This window comes from Bubalus kerabau, chromosome 5 (assembly GCF_029407905.1).
Source record: "Bubalus kerabau isolate K-KA32 ecotype Philippines breed swamp buffalo chromosome 5, PCC_UOA_SB_1v2, whole genome shotgun sequence".
In the NCBI taxonomy this organism is placed as follows: domain Eukaryota; kingdom Metazoa; phylum Chordata; class Mammalia; order Artiodactyla; family Bovidae; genus Bubalus; species Bubalus kerabau.
In genome coordinates this window covers 59,299,352-59,323,186 of record NC_073628.1, presented here as the reverse complement: position 1 = coordinate 59,323,186, position 23,835 = coordinate 59,299,352, and the positions used below count along the sequence as shown (strand labels likewise).

Below are 23,835 nucleotides of genomic sequence, written 5' to 3'. Positions count from 1 at the left end.
CTCTCTCCAGAATTATTACTTCCCCTTTTCTACTGGATTTTTACTATAGCATGCAAACAAATTTCTCCAAATGCAGCAGACATAGTCCCTGTTTGATTTTTTTTAATTAAAAAAATTTTTTCGCCTAATATTTCTTTTGCTTGCAACCCAATCTGACGAGATATCTATATCTGCAGAGCTACCTCCTTCATCCCCTTGAGTTTCTATTTTTATTTAAGTGTTACCTTCTCAATGAAGTCTTCTCTGGCCACTATTTACAGCTGCACATCCATTCAGAACTTCCTTTCCTCTTTCTCTGCTTTATATAATGTTAAAATTTTTACTTATTTTTTCATTTTATTTCCATCTGACAATCTGCTTGTCATTTGCCTCTCCTCACTAGAATAAAAGCTACTTGAGAAAACATGTTCATTTATCACTGCTATATCCCACAACCTAAAACACTGCCTAGCACACAAGAATGGGTACCATAATTATTGGTAAGTGAATAGATGAAATGGTTAAATCTGCTAAGTTTCAACCACTTTTTCAGAAAATTTGATGGTAAAGAAAAGGGAGATAGTTTAAAAGAGAAAGCATGGATGGTTTGGGGGAGGATTTGTTTCAGGGTTGGGGGTGGATATGTGTTGCTTTAACTGAACCCATTCTTTTGGAATTAAGCCCCTGATTTTTCCTGTTTCCACAGTTCCATATGGTTCAGATGGACCACAATTTCTCAAATATGACAATATTGACATATTGAACCAGACAATTCTTTGTTTGGGGGGCTGTCCTGAGCACTGTAAGATGTTTAGCAGCCCCTCTGGCTTCTACCCACTAGATGCCAGTAGCATTCCCCTCCTCCAGCTGTGACAATAGCAAATGTCTACAGATATTTCCAAATGTCCTCTGTGGGCTATGGGAGACTGGGGGGAGAGAAGGGAGGGTGTGATTACCCCACTTGAGAAGAACTAAGGTAAATCAATTCTATCCCCAGTTCTAAGCCTAGGCAAACAGCTTAGCCCTTGTCATCTGCTTATTCACTGCTGTGATCTAGTAAGTGGTTCAGCTGAGGACATTGACCCTATTTGGACAAGTAAGAGTTAGTGAAGGCACTTTTGAAAGAGTTATTGGACCAAAGAAGTTCTTTGTGCTGGAATGCTAAACTGACAGGGCTTCCTAGGTGGTGCTATTGGTAAACGGCCTGCCTGTCAATATAGGAGACCCAGGTTTGATCCCTGGGTCAGGAAGATCCCCTGGAGAAGGAAATGGCAACGCACCCCAGTATTTTTGCCTGGGAAATCCCATGGACAGAGGAGCATGGCAGGCTACAGTCCATGGGGTCACAAGAGTTGGACATGACTTAGTGACTAAACCACCACCGCCAGAGAATGAGGCCAGCAGAAAAAAAACAAAACCAGGGAATGAAACAGATTCCTAAAGATATGATTTGAATATTTAATTCCCATTTTGACTGAAACAAGCTGCACCCTTGACCTTTTCTGTCATGCGACATAAAATTCCTTCTTGGTTTAAACCAGTGTGAGATGGATTTCTGTCACTTGCAGCTGAATAAGTACTGGCTTGAACACATTTTGTAGGTGAAAAAAGGCAAGCAGTGATGAGAGAAAGTATAACTGAGGGAGCAATGTCCTGGAAGAAACAGAAAGGGATGAGAAAACTGTATAGTCTGTAAAAAGTGGTAAGTGGAATTAAGAATAAGGATGGATAAACTTGAGAGGTGAAGAAAGAGGAACTAGAAAGCTATCCTGTGATATTTTCTTCCTCTGCTAAGATAAGGAAGGTAGTAAGATATAATATGGGGTTTTCCAGGTGGCTCAGTGGTAAAGAATTCACTTGCAATGCAGGAGACACGGGTTTGATCCCTAGGTCAGGAAGATCCTCTGAAGAAGGCATGGCCACCCACTTCAATATTCTTTCCTGGAAAATCCCATGGACAAAGGAAACTGGCGTGGAGTCGCAAAGAGCCAGACACAACTTAGTAACTAAAAAACAACAATTTATAGTAGATGGCTTGAGGTGAATGAACAGATGAGTTGGAGAAATGAAAATGTACTGTGAATCAATAAGATACCAAACTGCATACCAACTGAAAGCAATTTCTTAAGGAGATATCTGTTAACTCATGTTCATGTGGGGGGGGGCTAAGTTGCTTCAGTCATGTCTTATTCTGTGCAACCCTTTGGACTGTAGCTCACTAGGCTCCTCTGTCCATGGGATTCTCCTGGCATGAATACTGGAGTGGGTTGCCATGTTCTCCTGCAGGGGATCTTCCCAACCCAGGGACCAAACCAGCATTTCCTGTGTCTCCTGCATTGGCAGGTGGGTTCTTTACTATTAGCACCACCTGGGAAACCCATTCATGTTCATAGCAGCAATATTCACAATAGCCACGAGGTGAAAACAACCCAAATGTTCATTGATGGATAATTAGACTTTAAAATATTGTATATACATACAATGAAATATTATTCAGCCTGAAAAAGAATTCTGACACATGCTACAACACAGATGGACATTGAGGACATTATACTAAGTGAAATAAACTTGTCACAAGAGGACAAGTAACTGTATGGTTCAACTTATATATAAGGTATCTTGAAGTAGTTATGAAATTCATATAAATGGAAAGTAGAACGGTTGTTGGCAGGGGCTGGAAGATGAGGGGAATGTGGACTTACTCTTTAATGGATATAGAGTTTCAGTTTTGTAAATTGAAAAAGTTCTGGAGATCTGTTGCATAGCAATGTGAATATACTTACACTTCTGAGGTGTACACTTAAAAATAGTTAAGACTAAATTTTGTTACATGTTTTCTTTACTACAATTTTTTTTTTAAGATGTCAAACAGCCTACAGAATCTAGAAGAGTGGGAGTAAATCTGTGGTAGTGAATGAGGAAGATTTTATTTTCTCAATAATTTAAATACTGAAACAGAGAACACTGACAGCCAGATTTAGAGTGTAGTGGGAGACAATGAGTGCACTGGGGGAATGTGTTGCTGGATAAGTGTTGAGGATGAGAGAATTCAGTTTGTGGGTTGAGTCTGACTAACATGACAAAATGGTGGGCTCCAGGATGCATAATTGTTAAATCAAAAACTCTAAAAACCCTAAAACTATGTCTGCTATTCAAGAGTTCATTGACTCCAGTAAAAAGATCACAAAAGGCAAGATTTTTTTTTAAGATAAAATTTACTTGAATGACGAATGTACACATTATCAAATGACATTTTACAAACAACTATAGTTACTTCAGAGTTAAAGCTTCAGAATTACAACTTGACTCCTATAATTTTAAAAAAGATGTGCAAACGGGAATTACTGAGTGAGTATAGAAAGGCAAAAATATATTCGATGAGAAAAACTCAAATCAAGTGGAAATAAAAGTGAGATGTTTAACTAAATCAGAGAAAGATGCTCTTATTAAAATAGAAACAGTCTTCCCAACAAATGTATGCCTATCATAACCACAGGATATGCTTCATATTTTGCTTAAATAATTAAAACCACACTATAATTAAAAGTATACAGTAACATAAGTATGTTGATTGCAGTATATATGTCTAGATTCTTTCTAGACACAAGGAAAGCTCTTTTTAGTGCCTTCCTTAAAAATGTAACACTTCAGAGATATGTAACTGTTTATAGCCATAGCCTGTCTCCAGGTACATCACAGGTGAGGCTTCAAAAAGTCCTTGAAATGCACATGGCAGTAAAACTGGGCTCCCATCTTTACCATCATCAAGCAACTTTTCTTTGTTCTGCTTGAGACCGATTGCATATAGGAGTTAAATCTTATGAAACAATCTCACTGATGTTGAGACAATACTAATCCACTTATTGATAGTAGAATGGTTTCTTTTCAACCATCAGTAGGGTTCCAAGCGGTGAGGCATACTGAAATAGATTAATTTCTATTTAGGAGGCGGCATGAAAAGCAGTGATGCAACTCAAAGTTTAAATACGAGTGTTAACCTTATCTCTATATATACCAATTACAAGTGCTATAAACAATGGAGCATCATTCAATTAAATGGTCCATCATATTACATGAAGCAAATAAATAATAATTAAATTTTGCATTGATAGATATGAATAAAAATAAATGAGGAAGAAATTAAAACAATGGTCTCCTACTAACTTACTCATATATTCATTCAACAAACATTTACATGATAGCTTTACTTTGGGCGCCCAGGGCTTTGGTTTTAGAGATCACTCTGGCATAGTCTCTCCCATCCTCTTCTCTTTTTCTGCAACTCATCAGCAACAAGGCATCTTTTTCTTCCTCAACTGCCACAGCAGTTTTTCTCTGTCTAGTTTATGGCACTTAATGTTACACTATGATATGTATATGTCTTATTTCTCTGACTAAAATAAGTTCCAAGAGGGTAGAGGTGGTCTCTTCATTTTATATTTTATAACTCATATAGGAGAAAGCAGCTTGAAGTCATATTTGAGCTTGAATTCTACCTTTGTCAACTACTGACCCCGAATCTTTGGTCAAGAGAATTTTTTCTTCCTGGTTTTGTCACCGAGGATATTATATGCCCATTCAGGTATTGCTGCTGCTGCTGCTAAGTCGCTTCAGTCGTGTCCGACTCTGTGTGACCCCATAGATGGCAGCCCATCAGGCTCCCCCATCCCTGGGATTCTCCAGGCAAGAATACTGGAGTGGGTTGACATTTCCTTCTCCAATGCATGAAAGTGAAAAGTCAAAGTGAAGTCATTGAGTCTAGTCTGACTCTTAGCGACCCCATGGACTGCGGCCCTCCAGGCTCCTCCATTCATGGGATTTTCCAGGCAAGAGTACTGGAGTGGGGTGCCATTGCCTTCTCTGACTCCAGTATTACCTTGGAATAATACACACCTTTTAAAGTTGCAGTGAAGGCTAAATGAGATAAGGCATGAAAGAGCCTTAGCATTAAGGCCTGGGCTTAGCAAACCTTCAACTGTTCAACCCCATTTTCTCCAGGAAACCTCAGGGGGGCTCTTCATGTTGCCTGTCAACCTTTCTGTACTCCCTATCATTCAGGCTTCACCTATCATGGTGACAAATTAATACCTTCTCCTTCTCCTCAAGTCTTTAACATCTCCTTTTCTAATCTCCTTGTCAGCTGGTCATTTTGCTTTTTATTCACTGAGAACACAGAGGCATCAGAAGAGAGCTTCTACATGTGTTTTCCCAATCACATCTCCCCACCTGCCTTCATCTGCTCCCATGTGTTCTGCCTTTCCTGTTACTAAGGCCAGGCTCCTGGCTAAGGTCCACCTCCTGCTTGAACACTAGATCCCATTCCTCCTAGCTTAGGACATTGCTCCCACAATTTTTCCTTTTCTTTCCCTGTCATTTCCTTCCTTCCCCCTAGATCATTCTCTTCAGCTTATAGGAATAGCAGCTGTTTCTCCATTCTTACAAATATGTCCCTTGGCTTCTTATCCTTGCCATTACTCTATTTATCTGCTCCTCCCTATAGAAAAAAATCCTTGAAAGAGAAATCTCCAATTTCTCTCCTTTCATTCTCTCTTAAACACTTCTGTCAACTCCAATGTGCTTCTTTTCCTCTACACCAAAACTGTTCTTATCAAGATTACCAGCAAATCTTATACCAAACACAGGTCAGTTTTCACATTGATGTTCCTTGATCTATCAGCACATTTGACAGGGTCTATCACTCCCTCCTCCTTAACGTTCTCTCGTTGCATGACTCCTGGAACACCACACTCTGGGGTTCCCTCCTGTATCAGAGCAGCTTCTATGCTCTTGTGTCAGCTCCTTCCCACTCCATGACTCCTAATGTTGGAGGATCCAGGGCTCAGCATTCAGACCCATCTTCTTCCCTTGCCTATCTCACTCCCTTTATTGACCTTACTCGGTTTCATTATTCTGTATATCCATACACTGACAAGACCCAACTTTGTATCCCAAGTCTGGTCCTATTCCTAAAATGCTGAGTTGTACATCCAGCTATCTTTTTAGCACCTGTATGTGGATATCTATTAGATATCTTACATTTAACATCTCCAAAGTGAACTGCTCATGTTTCTCTCCGGTCTTGATTTCATTCTCAGTTGTCTTAATTAACAGCAATTCTATACTTCAGGCTGCTCAGGCCAAAAACTCCAGGCATCATCATTGACTTCTCCCTTTCTCTCATACCCTGATACAAACTGTCAGCAAATTCTACTGTCACTATCTCAAAAATGTATGAAGAATCTGACCTCTCCTCACCAGGATGGTAGTAGCCATTCACAACTTTAATTAGAGTTTTGTGATAGCTTCCACATGGAGGCCCCATCTTTCACCCCTGGCACCTACACTGTCTTCTTGATGAAGCAGTTAAAGTGATCATTTGCTTCCCTGTTTAAAATCCTTCAGTGATTCTCATCTCAGAGCAAACACCAAGTTCATTACAATGACCTACCATACCCTATAGGGCCGTCAATCTTCACCCTCCTCCTCGTGTGTGCCTCCAACGCAGCAGGAACATACCACCTTATACGGTCTTTGTGCTCACTGTTCTTTCTTCCTCTGCAAGGCTGTCCTTGCTTCACACTAGTCTTTGCTGAACTGTCATTTTCTTAGTGAGAACTTCCCTTCTAACTCTTCTTCCCTATCTAGCCCCTTTTCTGGTTTATTTTTTCTCACAATATTTATTGATTGATTGATTCTTATTTTGTTATTTATTTAAATATTTGTTGAATAGATGAATAAATTAAAAAAAACAGGGACATGAGTTGGTAATGTGAAGCAAGTAAACAGATTTTGTGCATAATTATTAAAGACCTATGCAACAGAGCCATATATATTTAGTACTATACTTATTGATAAATATAAATTGAAAGAAATTTTGACATAGAAATTAATAAAAATATTTAAAACTTCATTAGATACCAGTTTGTCTTCTGATTAGTTTGCTGGGCTGTATGGGTCAACAGAGTATATGTCTAGTGTTTCTAAATGAACATCTTCTTTATAGTTTTTATTTGTGTAGTAATTGCTAAATGGGAAAAAAAAAAAGAAAAGAAAAAATAAATTCTTTATTCACTGGCCAAGATTACTATAAAGGTGTAACAGTTGTTTTCTTTTTTGCAATTCACAACACATGGTAAGTACTTTTTATGGATGATTTCATTTTATTGTCTTAACTCTTATGAAGTAATCACTATAATCCCCATTTTTTGAAAAGACCCATAAAAATAATTTGCTAAGCTACTAAGTGTCCAAATCAGAAGTTGGCAAAACCAATACAATATTGTAAAGTAATTAACCTCCAATTAAAATAAATAAATTTATATTTTAAAAAAAGAAGTTTACATTGGGCAGCTTTATCCAGGTCTTTTAATGACTAATAATTAGGACTCCCAGATTGAAAAACTTTATAAAGAAGCTTTCACTTTATAATATGATCATAAACTTACCTTTGGAGGACCAATCTTCCAATCTAACTTAAAAAGAAATTTTTTATATTTGATATTTAATTCAAAATACTTATATAATCATGCAGCACTAAAAATTTTAAATGACTTTTAAGACATTTTTACTTTTTTTCTTTCAAAGCACATGTACTTTGCTGTGCTTCTAAAACATTTTGTCAAAATTAGCAAAAGACAATAAAATGTTATTGTACTATCAAGCAGAACTCTGAGATAAAATAACACAAAATTACTAGGAAAGAAAGATTACCGCTAAAGGTACTTACAACTTGCCACTCACTATCACATTTAAGAGGTCAATTTACATATTTAGCAGGAAGATACATTAAAATTATTACAAAAGATAATTTTTAGGTTAATGTGAGATTTAGGTTTTATTGAAACATCTTAGAAGGCAAGAAGAGAATAACGTAGTCTCTTCTTCACATGTTTGAATAACTTCAAAATATTTAATTTTGTTAGTAGACATTGATTTTTAAATGATCCATTACTCATCTTACTTACAAAAAGTATATAAGGCAGTTCAAATGTCTGTATTAAGTATAAGAAACTAAAATGAAGTCAGTTAGAAAATGGAAATAAAACAAGTGATGCTTAGGAGTTTAATTTAACATATATGTTTAGTTCATAATCAACTGAGGCTCTTATGTATAGTGTTTGATATAAACATGTTAATAACTTTGTTAACAACTTTAATAATCAGATAGGAATATTACAAATTATTTGTGCTTATAGGTGTTCCCAAAGTTTACAAATTTTCCTACACATGTAATGCTCTGATAGCAAACTTTGTAAAAGGAAGGCAGGAGATAGAGACCACCTTTTCTATTTATTTATATGTCTTTTTAAATTACTCGACTAAAATTATGTTCTAACTTCCTGTGAGAAAAGCCATGCAAATGACATCTCTATGTTTGTTTTCTTGAGACCTTTAACTCTCCTGAATTCTATGAAGCCATTTTCTCCCAACTTTCTTTCCTCTTACTTTTGACAGTTCCTTCCCCCTCTTGCCTTTTAAGTATTACTGTTATTCTTAGATCTGTTTTCATCCTTGTTCTAATTTTCTATTTTGTTTGGTACCAAGGCTACAATCGTGATTTAAACATCATGTACCTGAGTCCAGGCCTCTCTCTTGAGTCCTCAAAGAGGGTACCTAGAAGTAGCAAATCAGAACTGCACCATTTTCCCCCACAAACTGTCCCTCTCCATTTTTTGTGAACCATTGGATCCATCCAGTGGCACCCACTTGATTCATACTTTGTGTCCCCTTCTTCCCACATTTAGCAATTCACTAAACCTTGAAATACTGATTGAAGGTGGGAGGAGAAGGGGACAACAGAGGATGAGATGGTTGGATGGCATCACCAAATCGATGGACATGAGTTTGAGTAAGCTCCAGGAGTTGGTGATGAACAGGGAGGCCTGGTGTGCTGCAGTCCATGAAGTCACACAGGGTCAGACATGACTGAGCGACTGAACTGACTAAACTGAAATCCTAAAAAGCCTATTGTCTTCATAGTAAAAATATTTCCTTTTAAGATTTTTTTGGACGTGGACAATTTTAAAAGTCTTTATTGAGTTTATTACAATATTGCTTCTGTTTTATGTTTTAATTTTTCGGTCAGCAGGCATGTGGAATATTAGTTCCTAATCAGGTATTGAACATATACCCCTGCGTTGGAAGGTGAAGTTTTAACCACTGGACCACCGGGGAAGCCCTTGAAGATATTTCCTACATCTATTGCATCCTCTTGATCCTCACCACTGCTGCTTTGGTTGACAACTCAGTACTGCCCCTTTTTAAAAAATCGAAAATCTGAACATATTGTTTCTTTGCTTAAGATTCTACAGGGTAAACACCAACTCCTTGTCGTGGCATACAAGGCTTTTGATGATCTAACTTTCAGACCATCTTTCCCCAAGACTGTTAAACATCAGTCCCGTGAGATGTTAAAGGCATTTTATGAGAAAAAAGTTCAGCAGCCCAACTCGTCTGCGAGACTCATTTTTGAAAAATTAAATGGGCTTCTTTAGTGTAGGACCTTAAATAGTCTCATGGTCATTGTGAATCCCCATGAGAAAAATGTAGCTTGAAGTATTTCCCAATATTATTTGTTCATAGAACATCATTTCCCCTGAAATCATTCACAAAACAAAGGTTATGTGATAAACTCTGATAAACACTACTGCCTAAAGTACCTCTGACTGTAGACCCTTGCCAGACCTACTGTATTTAGGCCCTTCCAGGCTTAGTACAAACTATTCAGGTTCAAATATGCCATTATTACATAATTTCAATGTTACCCCCTTCATGTCTGATGCCTACTCTAGGCATTACAGAACTGTGAACAGTGCAATCAGATCACTTAGATAGATCCAAATGATGTGGCTTGTTAAAGTAATTTTGCTGGAATTTGTGGGTGACATGTTTATGGTGACATGATTTGGTCATCCTCCACTGGAAGTTATATGAGATTCGGTAAGACTTTACCTGATTATCCTCCCTATCACTAGCATTTATTGATCCTTAAGAACCTGGGCACACAGAACATTCCCTGGCTGATAATTGATGATATCATTTGCTAAAAGTGTATCCTTTGTACCTATCAGAATATTCTGCAATTTCCATAAGATTTTATGTATCAGAGGGGATCTTTTATGTCACTTAAACCTATGCTAACTTCAATGTTTCTCAGGCATGTCAATTGCTTACGTAGTTCTTATATGATGGAAAGACAAGTCCCTGGGTCTTACTCAAACTGCACCTTCTACTTGGAATACTTTTCTCTACTTGTCTACACTCTGTGCGGCATACCTGCAACATCTTCTCCACTATGAAAGCTTTTCTGATCAAAATTCCTAAGTACTGACCATTTGATTGCATCCCCACCAAACATCACTTAACCTACTCTGGCAATAATACTTTATGGATACAAATTTTGAAAAAGTATGTCTAATTTATGTATGATAAAACATAATATAGCAAAATGTAGAAACCTAGTAGTATATTTAAAGAGTCATGAAAACAACAATTGAGTTGTTTAAAGATTACTTAAACAAATAGAAAGGCCTAGTATGTTTCTGTATGAGAAAGCATTACAGAAAATGTGCCAGTTCTCAAAGGTTAACCTATAGACATAAATGTAATCACAACATATCTGTCTTTAGAAAATGACAGATCATCTAAAACTCCTATAAGAACAAACAGAAGAAAGAGGAAAATCTTTAAAAACTATAATGAGGGGATTCTTGCCTTGTTAGAAGTTATAATATCAGAAAACTATACTATTTGAATGCAAAGTGTTTGTGATAGAAAAATAGACACATCAATGAAATAATAAAAAAAGAATCCAGAAATACAATATATCCAGATATATTATTTGATATATGATCAAGTTGGAGCTAACTTTCTGGAAAACCATTTGGCAATATTAACTAAGCATCTAAATGTTCATACACTTATTCCTAGAATTCTAGGGATCTAAGCTAAGGAAATATGGAGACGTAGAAAAAGTTTCTTTAGGTTTTTCTTGTTTTTATTTATTATGAAAATAAATGTGGAAGCAGCTTAAAATCTACACAATATAGATACATATTATAGAAAAATATGCAATCAAATTGGTAAAAAGAAAATGTGATTTAAATATAAAAATAGGCTAAATGAAAAAAAAATTAAGGCAGGATTAAAAATAAAATAAGGCCAATATTGCAGTTTAAAAAAAAGAAATAAGAAAATAATCATATAGGCAAATGCCAAATATCAGCAGTTTTTATGACTGGGACTTTTTCCTATTTTTTAGATTTTTTATTATGTATAAATAAATATAATATTATCTGTATAAATACCATTCAAATAAAATGAATGCTCATTATCTTTTAAGTTCTTACAGAAAGGATATTCTATTTAACACAAGATGCCTTATTCCAGTTATCACATTGCAGTATTTATTTCATTTAACTTGTGCTTCTGTGTTTAGTTTCAGGAAAGAAGTGTATTTTTGTCAAGCAGGCCTCAAACTTACCGTTCTCTGTGTTTTAATATCATGCGTAAGGCGACAGCACCCAAGCAGAAAAGAGCTATTACCCCAGCAGAAAAACCTAAAATACAAAACAGAGTATTAGACAATAGAAAAATGTAACCTACATTGTTTTGAAGTGATTGTGGGGCCTGTTCCTAGTGGTGGGGAAAATGTTATGTGATTTTTTTGCTTATTCTTCTTCAGCCATACAGATACTAAATTCCGAAATAGTTGTATATGGGCTTACATTTGGATTTAATCCAGTTCATATTTATTCTAAAGCACCAAGCATTTGACCACAAGGTTCCAGTCAAGTTTAGGTTCGGCTTTTCTGTTCTTTTCAGTTTTATTAGTAATATTCTTGTCACTGGAGTGAAATTAGAAGCTCAGGACACCAGGATTCCATGACTTTTCATACAACATTTAACTCTCAGTTGTGAAATATATTTTGCCACTGCAGAATAAACGAATCTGTTTTGATAGCAACCAAATCATGCAAAAGACCAATAGTTAAACGAAAGTTTTGTGTGTGGCGCTCACTGGCTCAGTCATGTCGTACTCTTTGCGACCCCATGGACTATAGCCTGTGAGGCACCTCTGTCATAGAATTCTCCAAGCAAGAATACTGAAGTAGGTTGTCATTTCCTTCAGGGTATCTTACCAACTGAGAGATTGACCTCACATCTCTTGCATCTTCTGCACTGACAAGTGAATTCTTTACCTCTGCACTGTATGGGAAGCCCAAACTTTTAGTAAACCTAAACTTTTGAACTAAAAACTGGGAGTAGCTGATCAAGTCATTCATTTCATCCTATCCAAAAGTGACAGTTTGTGATGTGACGTGCACATTAAAAGAGCCCTAGAACACTTAAAAAAAAAAAAAGTACAATTTCTCATGAGTTCAAATGAAAAACTTAACAGGCAGGATACAGGGCTTCCCTGGTGGCTCAGATGGTAAATAATCCGCCTGCAATGCAGGAAACCTGGGTTGGATCCCTGGGTTGGGAAGATCCCCTGGAGAAGGGAATGGCAACTCACTCTAGTATTCTTGCCTGGAGAATTCCATGGACAGAGGAGCCTGGTGTACTACAGTCCATAGGATCACAAAGAGTTTGACACGACTGAGCGACTAAGCACAGCACATATCAGTTCTATTCAGTTGCTTGTCTGACTTTTTGCAACCCCATGAACTGCAGCACTCCAGGCTTCCCTGTCCATCACCAACTCCCGGACCTTACTCAAAGTCATATCCATTGAGTTGGTGATGCCATCCAACCATCTCATCATCAGTCATCCCCTTCTCCTCCTGCCTTCAGTCTTTCCCAGCATCAGAGTCTTTTCAAATGAGTCAGTTCTTCACATCAGGTGGCCAAAGTATTGGAGTTTCAGCTTCAGTGTCAGTCCTTTCAATGAATATTCAAGACTGATTTCCTTTAGCGTGGACTGGTTGGGTCTCCTTGCTGTCCAGGGACTCAAGAGTCTTCTCCAACACCACAGTTCAAAAGCATCAATTTTTTGGCGCTCAGCTTTCCTTATAGTCCAACTCTCAGATTCATACATGACTACTGGAAAAACCAAAGCTTTGGCTAGAAGTACCTTTGTTGGCAAAGTAATGCCTCTACTTTTCAATATGCTGTCTAGGTTGGTCATAATTTTTCTTCCAAAGAGCAAGCATGTTTTAATTTCATGGCCACAGTCACCATCTGCAGTGACTTTGGAGCCCTCCAAAATAAAGTCTGTCACTGTTTCCATTGTTTCCCCATCTATTTGCCATGAAGTGATGGGACCAGATGCCATGATCTTAGTTTTCTGAATGTTGAGTTTTAAGCAGCTTTTCACTCTCCTCTTTCCCTTTCATCAAGAGGCTCTTTAGTTCTTCACTTTCTGCCATAAGGGTGGTGTCATCTGCATATCTGAGTTTATTGATATTTCTCCAGTGTCTCAAATTTTACATACATTTGTATAAATTACCATTAGAAGTTTTATTGAAGAATTTAAGAAAACTTACCAGCAATAAGAGGAGCAAGTGAACCTAAGGAAAATACAAAATCATGAAAACATTAGTCTAGTTGCATGGCTCCACGTAGCTCCAAATACCGTGGATGTCCCAGAAATTAACATTCAGATCCCTCTTCTTTAAGTCTACTTAAAAAGATGTATCAGAACACTGAACTGTACCCAATCTTTCTTCATTCTTTACGTAACAACTTCATTGGCCTTTAAAATTTTTTTACACTTTAAGGTGAGGTAGTTCACTCATGAAAAAAATGATAATAATAATAAACTCAACTTTATAATCAGGGATTTCTCAGGTCAGAATGGAAACAACGATCACAACAGTTTAGTTAGCATATTTTTGGAGGTCCCTGTCATATCAGTAAGCACTTATAAATCAAGATTCAGCAACAGCAGAAGTCTCGGGAGCAACTTCTTTCAAAATACAGTCTGTCTTTTGTATCTGTGGATTCAACCAACCACTAATTTAAAAATATTTGAAAAAGTAAATATTCCAGGAAGTTCCAAAAAGCAAAGCTCACGCTGTTAGCCCAGCATCTATTTACATAGCATTTACATTGCATTGGGTATTGTAAATAATATAGAAATGATTTCAAGTATGTGGGAGGATGTGCACAGATTATATGCAAATACTATGCCATTTTACATAAGGGACTTGAGAATATGCAGATTTTTGTATCTGAGGGGGTCCTAGAACCAATTCCCCTGAGGATACCAAAGGACCACTGTATAAGGCTGTGAGTTTTGCACCTTTTAAATCAGTGCTCATCTATCTTTATATTCTTTCTTTACTTTCCCAATCTTCAGAAAGTCTCACTTTTACTACAATAGACCATTGACTTCAAATTCTTCTGTTACTATACCACTAATCACAAACCTATGTCACTTTGAAACCCAGGAGTCCCTAAAATTGAGGGATAACCCTCTGTCTCTTCTTTCCAGTGAAACAAGTAGAAGCTGCAGAGAAGCTCTTTGCACTTACTGGGTGATTTGCAAACAGCCAAGGGAGGGTTCCATCGGTGATCTTCCTGACACTGGCTCTGGGGACTGCCTTCTAGGGTATACCCATCTTCACACATTAAAGTGACAACAGCTCCATATTGATACATTCTTCCAGGCTCCAGCCCATTCTGGATTCCATTTATATGTTCTGGGAAGCTACAGTTCACCTCTGAAATTACAGGAATCTAATTGAATCTGTGTCATATTTTGACCTTTAACTAAGAAGATTTATGAAACCAATTTATTCTATTCTCAGTTAGTAAAACTTCACTGAAATAACACAAAATTGTATCCTAGGAATAGACTTTTAGTGTCAGCCATCTACCTCAATAACACCCTAGTTATCAAATAACTTTCTTTCTTGTGCTTTAGTCTCTAAACCAATAAAGAATAATTTTTGTGGGAGAGGGAGAGGGTGGGAAGATTTGGGAAAATGGCATTGAAACATGTAAAATATCATGTATGAAATGAGTTGCCAGTCCAGGTTCGATGCACGATACTGCATGCTTGGGGCTGGTGCACTGGGACGACCCAGAGGAATGGAATGGGGAGGGAGGAGGGAGGAGGGTTCAGGATGGGGAACACATGTATACCTGTGGCGGATTCATTTTGATATTTGGCAAATCTAATACAGTTATGTAAAGTTTAAAAATAAAATAAAATTTAAAAAAAAATGATTTACCTGATAGAATTCAAAAAAAAAAAAAAAAGAATAATTTTTGTGGCTTCTTAGAGAAATGATGCAGGATGAATGAGTAATGTTAAGACTTCTGAACTATTTCCTCAACTTCTATTCTTGTTCTCTAACTCTTCTTAGATGGGAATGCTTCCTCTTTTCTTCTTTAGTCTTTTCAGTGTAGTGGCCAATAGTGTGAGATTTTGGATTTGAACTAACTCTAGGGCTTTCAAGTTGTTTGACTCTGTATAAGTTATAAATCTCTCCATGCTACGAGGACCTCATCGATAATACAGGAATAATGACACCAATCTCATATGGTTCTCATGAAGATTAAATGACAGAAGGCATGCAAAGTGCTGTGTGCCCTAAGTGCTCAACTAATATTTAGTATTAACTCACCACTCATGTTTTATATGCACTATTTATGATAGTAAAAATGACATTCTGAAAAACTTTAATAAGTATACCCATAATTCTACCACCACTTACAGGGAAATATGCTCAAAAAATTATTTTTAGGAGTATTTTGTCAAATGCACACTTACCATAACTAACCACAGTGCACATTCAATCTGTATTAATTGTTTAATCTACATAAAGACTTCATCTTTCCATATTTAAATGACTACATATATGATAGCTCATATAGACTAGGCCTTCAGCCATTTTCTTTATTTTGCAATATTTAGATTACTTCATCTATTAATCCAATTAAATACATTTACTTGGATTAAATACATTAATTAAATGTGTTTAATTAAATGATCCAATCAATGCATCTATTTGGCTATTTTAAGTTGAAAGTACTTAGGAGAAGGCAATGGCACCCCACTCCAGTACTCTTGCCTGGAAAATCCCATGGACGGAGGAGCCTGGTAGGCTGCAGTCCATGGGGTCGCTAAGAGTCAGACACGACTGAGCGAATTCACTTTCACTTTTCACTTTCATGCATTGGAGAAGGAAATGGCAACCCACTCCAGTGTTCTTGCCTGGAGAATCCCAGGGACAGCAGAGCCTGGTGAGCTGCCGTCTATGGGGTCTCACAGAGTCGGACACAACTGAAGTGACTTAGCAGCAAGTTGAAAGTACTTAACTGAAAATATCTACTTGGGACAAATTTTATTTAAAAAATAAGAAAACAAATAGAGAACACACCTTTACAATACGGGGCAGGTCGGTTCCAGGTTCCTTCATGTGTGCAAAGAAGGAGTGCCTCTCCCACAAGCAGATAGCCTTGGTTGCAGCTGTACAGGATTGACATTCCAGGAGAAAATCGTGTTAAGTCTCCACCAGTATGATTTCCATGGGAGATCATAAATGGACGTTGACAGCCTAAGAAAGCTTAGACATCAATATGAAAGGATTTTTAATTTAGTACAGAGGAACACATAGCCAATACTCTCTGTAGTTGATAACAATACAGAAAGAAGGCAGGCAACAAGCCAACTGATCAGTATCCAAAAATACTCATTCCACCCAAACCAAGCAGTACAGGACAGATATTTGCATTTCCTACCTACACCATATATGATCTGAAAGCAAATGTCAAAAGTAAGATAATGAAACATCAGTGGTTTCAGCCTACAATTGTAATCTATCAAAGAACAGTAATCTTTTCTCTTTAAATGGTAGAAAGGCTATAGTCAAGTGTCACGCCTTCAAATATCTACAGGCACCAGGAAGTGATGCCAAGTTATAGAGTACCTATCTTTCTAAAAATGGCAGCCACTGCCTAATTCAAGCTACTGGTACCTTGCAGGAAAGCAAAGGGGATCCTCACTGTATCACAGATTCACAGTTTATCTTGGGCAGTAGGGATGGGTCTCACTTAAAATAAGACTGCTGTGCTAGACAAAAATAAACAGTTCTGAATTCAGTTCTTGGTTGCCAGTTGGCATTCTCTGCTGCAGATAGCCACTGACAGGGATAAAACCACCCATGACAACTAAAATTACAAGACAATTAAGTGGGTTTTAAGGCTAGTTCCATTCTCCAGAATACTCAAATATCTCTTTCTGGCTTATAGCACAGCCGTAAATATGAAATTATCAAGCAATGTTACTGCCAAACATTTGCTGAAAAAGGTATGTGCATTTTTGCCATTCTAAACTAATAAAAATAATAAATTTGGAAGATCCCATCAATTTAGAAGTTAACTATTATCCTTTCATGTACCTTTTGTCAACATGCTTGGAAAGAAAAAGGAAAACAAAAAGTGAGCTGAGAAAATAAGACAAGCAAGTGTTTTGTAAAATAATATGATTACCTAAGCTTTTAACTTGCCTTTCTATAGATGAAATGACAAGTGCACATTCAAAACCCCTTTTTAAAAATTCTATGTAACACCCCATACTTTATTCCTTAAAATATCTTACCCTTTTTGATGCAAGTTGGTACACCTGGAACCCATTTGTTGTTGGTATGGCATCTAATCAAGTGACTGCCATTCATGATGAAGCCGGGATTGCAGGCAATATGTAATATGTCATTGTGGGAATATGAAGAATAGGTTTTATTTAGCTTGTGTCCATGCATGACTTCTGGGTTAGGGCAGTGAGTCACAGGAGGAGGTTTTAAGCACTTCGGGGCTTGTCCACTCCAAGATACACCTCCTTTAGAATCACTTATGCATTGTATACTTTTATCTCCCAGGAGATCAAATCCTTGATCACATTCATAAAAGACTTTGTTTCCATATTGAAAGCCTCCTGGCAGCACACTCCTGTACCTCCCATTGTTAATCACTGGTGGATCCTGACAGTGGATAACTGCAGAAGAGAACAGGAAATTCTGCTTCAGCTGGTACACCATAGTAGACAGTCTTCATTCAGGTACAAATGCAACTATGCAACTGTGTGTACTGCTGCTGCTGCTGCTGCATCGCTTCAGTCGTGTCTGACTCTGTGAGACCCCATAGACAGCAGCCCACCAGGCTCCCCCGTCCCTGGGATTCTCCAGGCAAGAACACTGGAGTGGGTTGCTATTTCCATCTCCAATGCATGAAAGGAAAAGTGAAAGTGAGGTCTCTCAGTCGTGTCTGACCCTCAGCGACCCCATGGACTACAGCCAACCAGGCTCCTCTGTCCATGGGATTTTCCAGGCAAGAGTGCTGGAGTGGGGTGCCATCGCCTTGTGTGTACTGCACATAGCTATAAAGTTATTTCTTGGAGGAGGAAATGTCAATGTGACCACTTAATTCTTGCCTGGAAAACTCCATAGACAGAGGAGCCTGGCAGGCTATAGTCCATGAGGTTGCAAAGAGTTGGACATGGCTGAGTAACTGAACACAAATAAAGTTATTTAAATTTTAGATGCTCGATCATGCTTTCTTTAAAAAACTTCATTGAGTTTTTTGACTCTATGAATAATACATACTTATTCCAAAATAATTCAGAAAATAGAGTATAAATATAGACAAAGGAATAAATACAGATATGTTCCCATGAAATAAATAGTTTATATTGTTATTTTTTTTAATTTTTAGCAATTAGCAGGCTTACTGCAAATACAGTCATTCCTCAGTACCCACAAGGGACTGATTCCAGGGTCCTCCATCAGTACCAAATTCCAAGGAGGCTTAAGTTCCTTATATAAAATGGCATAGTGTTCGCATTTAACTTATGCACAGCCTCCTGTATATTTTAAATCACCTCTAGATGACTTATAATACTGAATACAACATAAATGCTATCTAAATATTTACAAATACAATGTAAATGCTAAGTAAATAGTACCCAGCACATAGCAAATTCAAGTTTAGCTTTTGGAAACTTTCAGGATTTTATATATATATATTTATATATATATATATATATATATATATATTATTTACAGTTGGTTGACACAAAGTTATGAAGCCTGCAAATACAGAGGGTCAACTGTGTTCATTTCCTACTTGACAGTTTTGTTTCCCACTGCCAGTACTATCTAAATACTAAAACATGTTTTATATAAACTAAGCTAGAACACATACACTGCTGAGGCAGTGACCTATCCTCTTTACCTCTCTACAACCCCATGGACTTTTTTTTTTTTAACTTACTTTCACAAACTGGAATCTTTTGGAACCAAACCCTATTTTCATCATCTTGACATTTCTGAAAAGCGTATTTCATCATCCGGTACCTAGAGAGAGATTATAATACATTTTCTCTTCTTAAAAATTGCATCTCTGAAACCTAGCCTCCTCAAACCACTAATATAGAGGCACTTCTAAATAAGAAATTTGGCACAAAAGAGTCAAAAGTCTTGGCCCTTCAAGTAAGAAAACTGCTTTAGATTTAGGGTGCTCCCAGCAAAGACATTTTCATGTCAAGAAAGGACTGAAAAGTTAGAGATGCTAGTTAGACCTTTATAATGTCGCATCCTCTGTTAATGTGACAATGAGGAACTTTAAAAGGGAGTCACCAGGACAAATTGAGGTTAGAATTAATGCACAAAGCAAGATGGAGACCCTTTATGAGAATGAATCTTACTAACCCCTCTTGGCAAGATGTATTAGCTGGTACCACGAGTGAACCAACTGGAGGTTCTCGAACATCTTCTTCCAAAGGTTGGCATTGTGCTTCTAGAGGAGCAAAGTTGAAATTACTTATATATGCTTAATATAAAAGGGAAAGACGACTCAGGAACTGAAAATACCTTCACACCGAGGGACAGACGGACTCCAATTTCCTGAAGGCATACAATGAATGGATCTGTTTCCCACAAGCAAGTAACCAAGGTCACAGGTGTAGTCTACAGTCATCCCAGAGACAAAGAGGACCCTATTTCCACCTGTATGCTGACCATGGTGGAGCCCAGAGGGTGGCTGACAGCCTGGAGAGAAAACTTCCCACATAAATACCAACAAAAACTCAAGAACACTAAATACACAACATTTGACAATAGACAATCTGAAACTTTTAAGCAAAATAGCAAGCCCTTATTCATTACTGAGTGCTTTCTGCCCTTTTGAAGGAAACTACCACCTTAAAAATAGATCCTCTGAATTATCTACCTTGACTTTATCCCATATCCAAGGGAGCATTTGGATAAAGAACATACACAACACGAATAGACTGTTTTAATACAGAATGGGATGGTAATCTATGCCCCTTTGCTTTTTCCCACAACTCTAGCTTTGGGTGGGAAGTAACAAACAAGAATAAACAAATAAATACCTCCATTTTTTCTCCACTTGATTTTTACCTTTTTCACAAACTGGTATTTCAGGATCCCAGGTGTTATTGGCTTTGCAACGAACCTGACTGCTGCCCTTCAAAATAAATCCATCATCACACTTGAATATCACACTGTCATTGTAGAAATATGGAGCTTCCTTTCCAGATATCTTGTATCCATTTGCAACATGGACATGCGAGCATTGAACAGCAGGGAGGGAGAGTTTACAGAGAGGAGCAGGGCCACTCCAGATGCCTGTCTCTTGATCATTGCTTATACAACGAATTGTGTTCTCCCCAATGAGGTTGTACTTCACTCCTTTCTCTGGCCCAGGGTTACATGTGTAAGTGACTGTAGTTCCATACAGGACATCTTCTGAAGAGCTGCCTGTGTGTACTCCATTGTAGATAACAGGAGGTGGTGGGCAGGTGATATCTGGAGGGAGGAAAACTTACTCTACAATTCTGTTTCAGTAATAAACACCAAAGAAAAGAAATGAAGCTGATTATAAATCTTTTATCAGGTTTCCTAGAGAATATGGGTGAGATATGATTATGTTTTGTGTCAAAACTCATCGTGTATGTAAAATTCAATTTAAAAGATTTCATTGAAAAAATCTTTGCAATGTGTTAAAAGATATATATAAATATCATATTGTGACTAAAGTCTGATAGCAAATTATTAAGAAAAGAATTCTTTTTATAACAACCAATAGGTCAATAGGCAGACAGAATGAAAATCACAATCACAGAAAACTAACCAAACTGATCACAGGGACCACAACCTGTCTAACTCAATGAAACTATGAGCCACCAGGATAGATGGGTCATGGTGGCGAGTTATGACATAATGTGGTCCACTTGAGAAGGAAATGGCAAACCACTTCAGTATTCTTTCTTTGAGAACCCCATGAACTGTATGAAAAGGCAAAAAGATATGACACTGAATGATGACCTCCTCAAGTTGGTAGGTGCACAATATGCTACTGGAGAAGAGTGGAGAAATAACTCCAGAAAGAATGAAGAGACAGAGCCAAAGTGAAAACAATCCCCATCTGGGGATGTGATTGATGATGAAGTAAAGTCTGATGCTGTAAAGAACAATATTGCATAGGAACCTGGAATGTTAGGTCCACAAATCAAGGTAAATTGGAAATGGTCAAACGAGATGACAAGAGTGAACATCAACTATTTAGGAATCAGTGAACTAAAATGGACTGGAATGGGAGAATTTAGTTCAGATGACCAATATATCTATTACTGTGGACAAGAATCCCTTAGAAGAAATGGAGTTGCCCTCAAAGTCTACAAAATAGTCTGAAATGCAGTACTTGGGTGCAATCTCAAAAATGACAGAATGATCTCTGTTCATTTCCAAGGCAAACAATTCAATATCACAGTAATCCAAGTCTGTACACCAACCACTAATGCTGAAGAAGCTGAAGCTGAATGGTTCTAGGATGACCTACAAGACACTCTAGAACTAACACCCAAAAAAGATATTCTTTTCATCACAGGGGACTGGAATGCAAAAGTAGGAAGTCAAGAGATACCTGGAACAACGGGCAAGTTTGCCCTGGAGTACAAAATGAAGCAAGGCAAAGGCTAACAGAGTTTTGCCAAGAGAATGAACTGGTCATAGCAAATATCCTTTTCCAACAACACAAGAGATGACTCTATACATGGACATCACCACATGGTTAATACCAAAATCATACTGAATATATTCTTTTCAGGAGAAGATGGAGAAGCTCTATACAATCAGCAAAAACATGACTGGGAGCTGACTGTGGCTCAGATCATGAACTCCTTATTGCAAAATTCAGACTTAAACTAAACATTCAACATTCAAAAAACGAAAATCATGGCATCCGGTCCCATCACTTCATGGCAAACAAATGGAGAAACAATGCAGTGAGAGACTTTATTTTCTTGGGCTCCAAAATCACTGAAGATTTTGAGTGACAACATGGTGACAACAGCCATGAAATTAAAATATGCTTGTTCCTTGGAAGAAAAGGTATGACCAACCTAGACAGCATATTAAAAAGCAGAAACATTACTTTGCCAAAAAAGGTGCTTTTAAGTCAAAGCTAGAGGGCTATGAGGGCTTCCATTATAGCTCAGTTGGTAAAGAATCTGTCTGCAATGCAGAAGACCCGGGTTCAATACCTGGGTCAGGAAGATACCCTGGAGAATGAAATGGCAACCCACTCCAGTATTCTTGCCTGGAGAATCCCATGGACAAAGGAACCTGGCAGGCTGCAGTCCATGCGATCACAAGAGTCGGACATGACGGAGCGACTAAAGAGGGACAGAGAGTCAAAGCTATAGTTTTTCCAGTAGTCATGTGTGGATGTGAGAGTTGGAGCATAAAGAAAGCTGAGCAACCAAGAATTGATGCTTTTGAACTGTGGTGTTGGAGAAGACTCTTTCAAGTCCTTTGGACTGCAAGGAGATCACATCAGTCAATCCTAAAAGAAATCAGCCTTGAATATTCATTGGAAGGACTTCTGAAGCTGAAACTCCAATACTTTGGGCACCTGATGCAAAGAACTGACTCATTGGAAAAGACCCTGATGCTGGAAGGACTGAAGTCAGGAGGAGAAGGGGACACCAGATGATGAGATGGTTGGTTGGCATCACCTATGTGATGGACATGTGTTTGAGCAAGCTCCGGGAGTTGGAGATGGACAGGGCAGCTTGGCATGCTGTAGTCCATGGAGTTGCAAAGAGTCGGATATGACTTAGTACTGAACTGATATGAATAGGTCAATAAACAGCACAGCAGAATAGAATTAAGGTTTTTTGAGATGGTTTATCTTTGTGTTGTGATGGTATGGTAGGTTAGCCAAGAATTTTTATTGTTTACTGAACATCTACTTTTTGATAAACAATGTTCTCATCCTTAATGTAGGGATAGTGGCATTTAATTATAACAACTTTGAGGTCTGAAATCTTATGGCAACATTACAGATAAGAGGCTTGGGTTCAGAGAAGTTATATAAATTGCCCCAAGTCAATAAGTAGAAATAGAATCTGAGTTCAGATCCCATTCAGTCCTCTTTCTTACCACTAAGCTAGTATACCCAGACTTAAGGATGATGGTTCATATACTTACTGACTTCATTACTCTTATTCTCCCAAATCACATAAGAGAATCAGTAGTTAAATGCGTTCACATTAAGTGATTGCTATGCTTTGAGTAAAAGAGGAGGCAACAGAAAGCAAAACTGTGCAACTGTAACTATTGACAGAGAGAAAAGAATGGAATCTAATATTCGTAATCCCATAACATGTCTAAAACAGAAATCTCACAGCAAGCTAAAGTGAAAGTGAAAGTGAAGTTGCTCATTCGTGTCTGACTCTTTGCGACCCCATAGACTGTAGCCTACCAAGCTCCTCTGTCCATGGGATTTTCCAGGCAATAGTACTGGAGTGGATTGCCATTTCCTTCTCCAGGGGATCTTCCTGACCCAGGGATCAAACCCAGGTCTCCTGCATTGTAGACAGACGTT

At 37.7% G+C, this 23,835-nt stretch overlaps 1 protein-coding gene across 4 annotated transcripts in view; it reads right to left on the bottom strand.

The window, feature by feature from the left end:
* Positions 1-3,260: 3,260 nt before the first annotated feature.
* Positions 3,261-23,835, bottom strand: part of CR2 (complement C3d receptor 2) — a 47,264-nt gene continuing 26,689 nt past the window's right edge. For 2 of the 4 annotated variants that reach the window (XM_055581815.1, XM_055581819.1), the window contains 11 exons: positions 20,346-20,753; positions 19,797-19,973; positions 19,635-19,722; positions 19,198-19,280; positions 17,531-17,923; positions 16,311-16,496; positions 14,457-14,645; positions 13,467-13,490; positions 11,462-11,537; positions 6,898-7,003; positions 3,261-3,899 (listed from right to left, as the gene is read on the bottom strand). In XM_055581815.1, the coding sequence (XP_055437790.1) occupies positions 6,913-7,003; positions 11,462-11,537; positions 13,467-13,490; positions 14,457-14,645; positions 16,311-16,496; positions 17,531-17,923; positions 19,198-19,280; positions 19,635-19,722; positions 19,797-19,973; positions 20,346-20,753 (1,715 nt within the window). In that variant the 3' untranslated portion in view covers positions 3,261-3,899; positions 6,898-6,912. The remainder of the gene's footprint in view (positions 3,900-6,897; positions 7,004-11,461; positions 11,538-13,466; positions 13,491-14,456; positions 14,646-16,310; positions 16,497-17,530; positions 17,924-19,197; positions 19,281-19,634; positions 19,723-19,796; positions 19,974-20,345; positions 20,754-23,835) is intronic. The other 2 variants (XM_055581816.1, XM_055581817.1) reach the window with 2 other exon arrangements.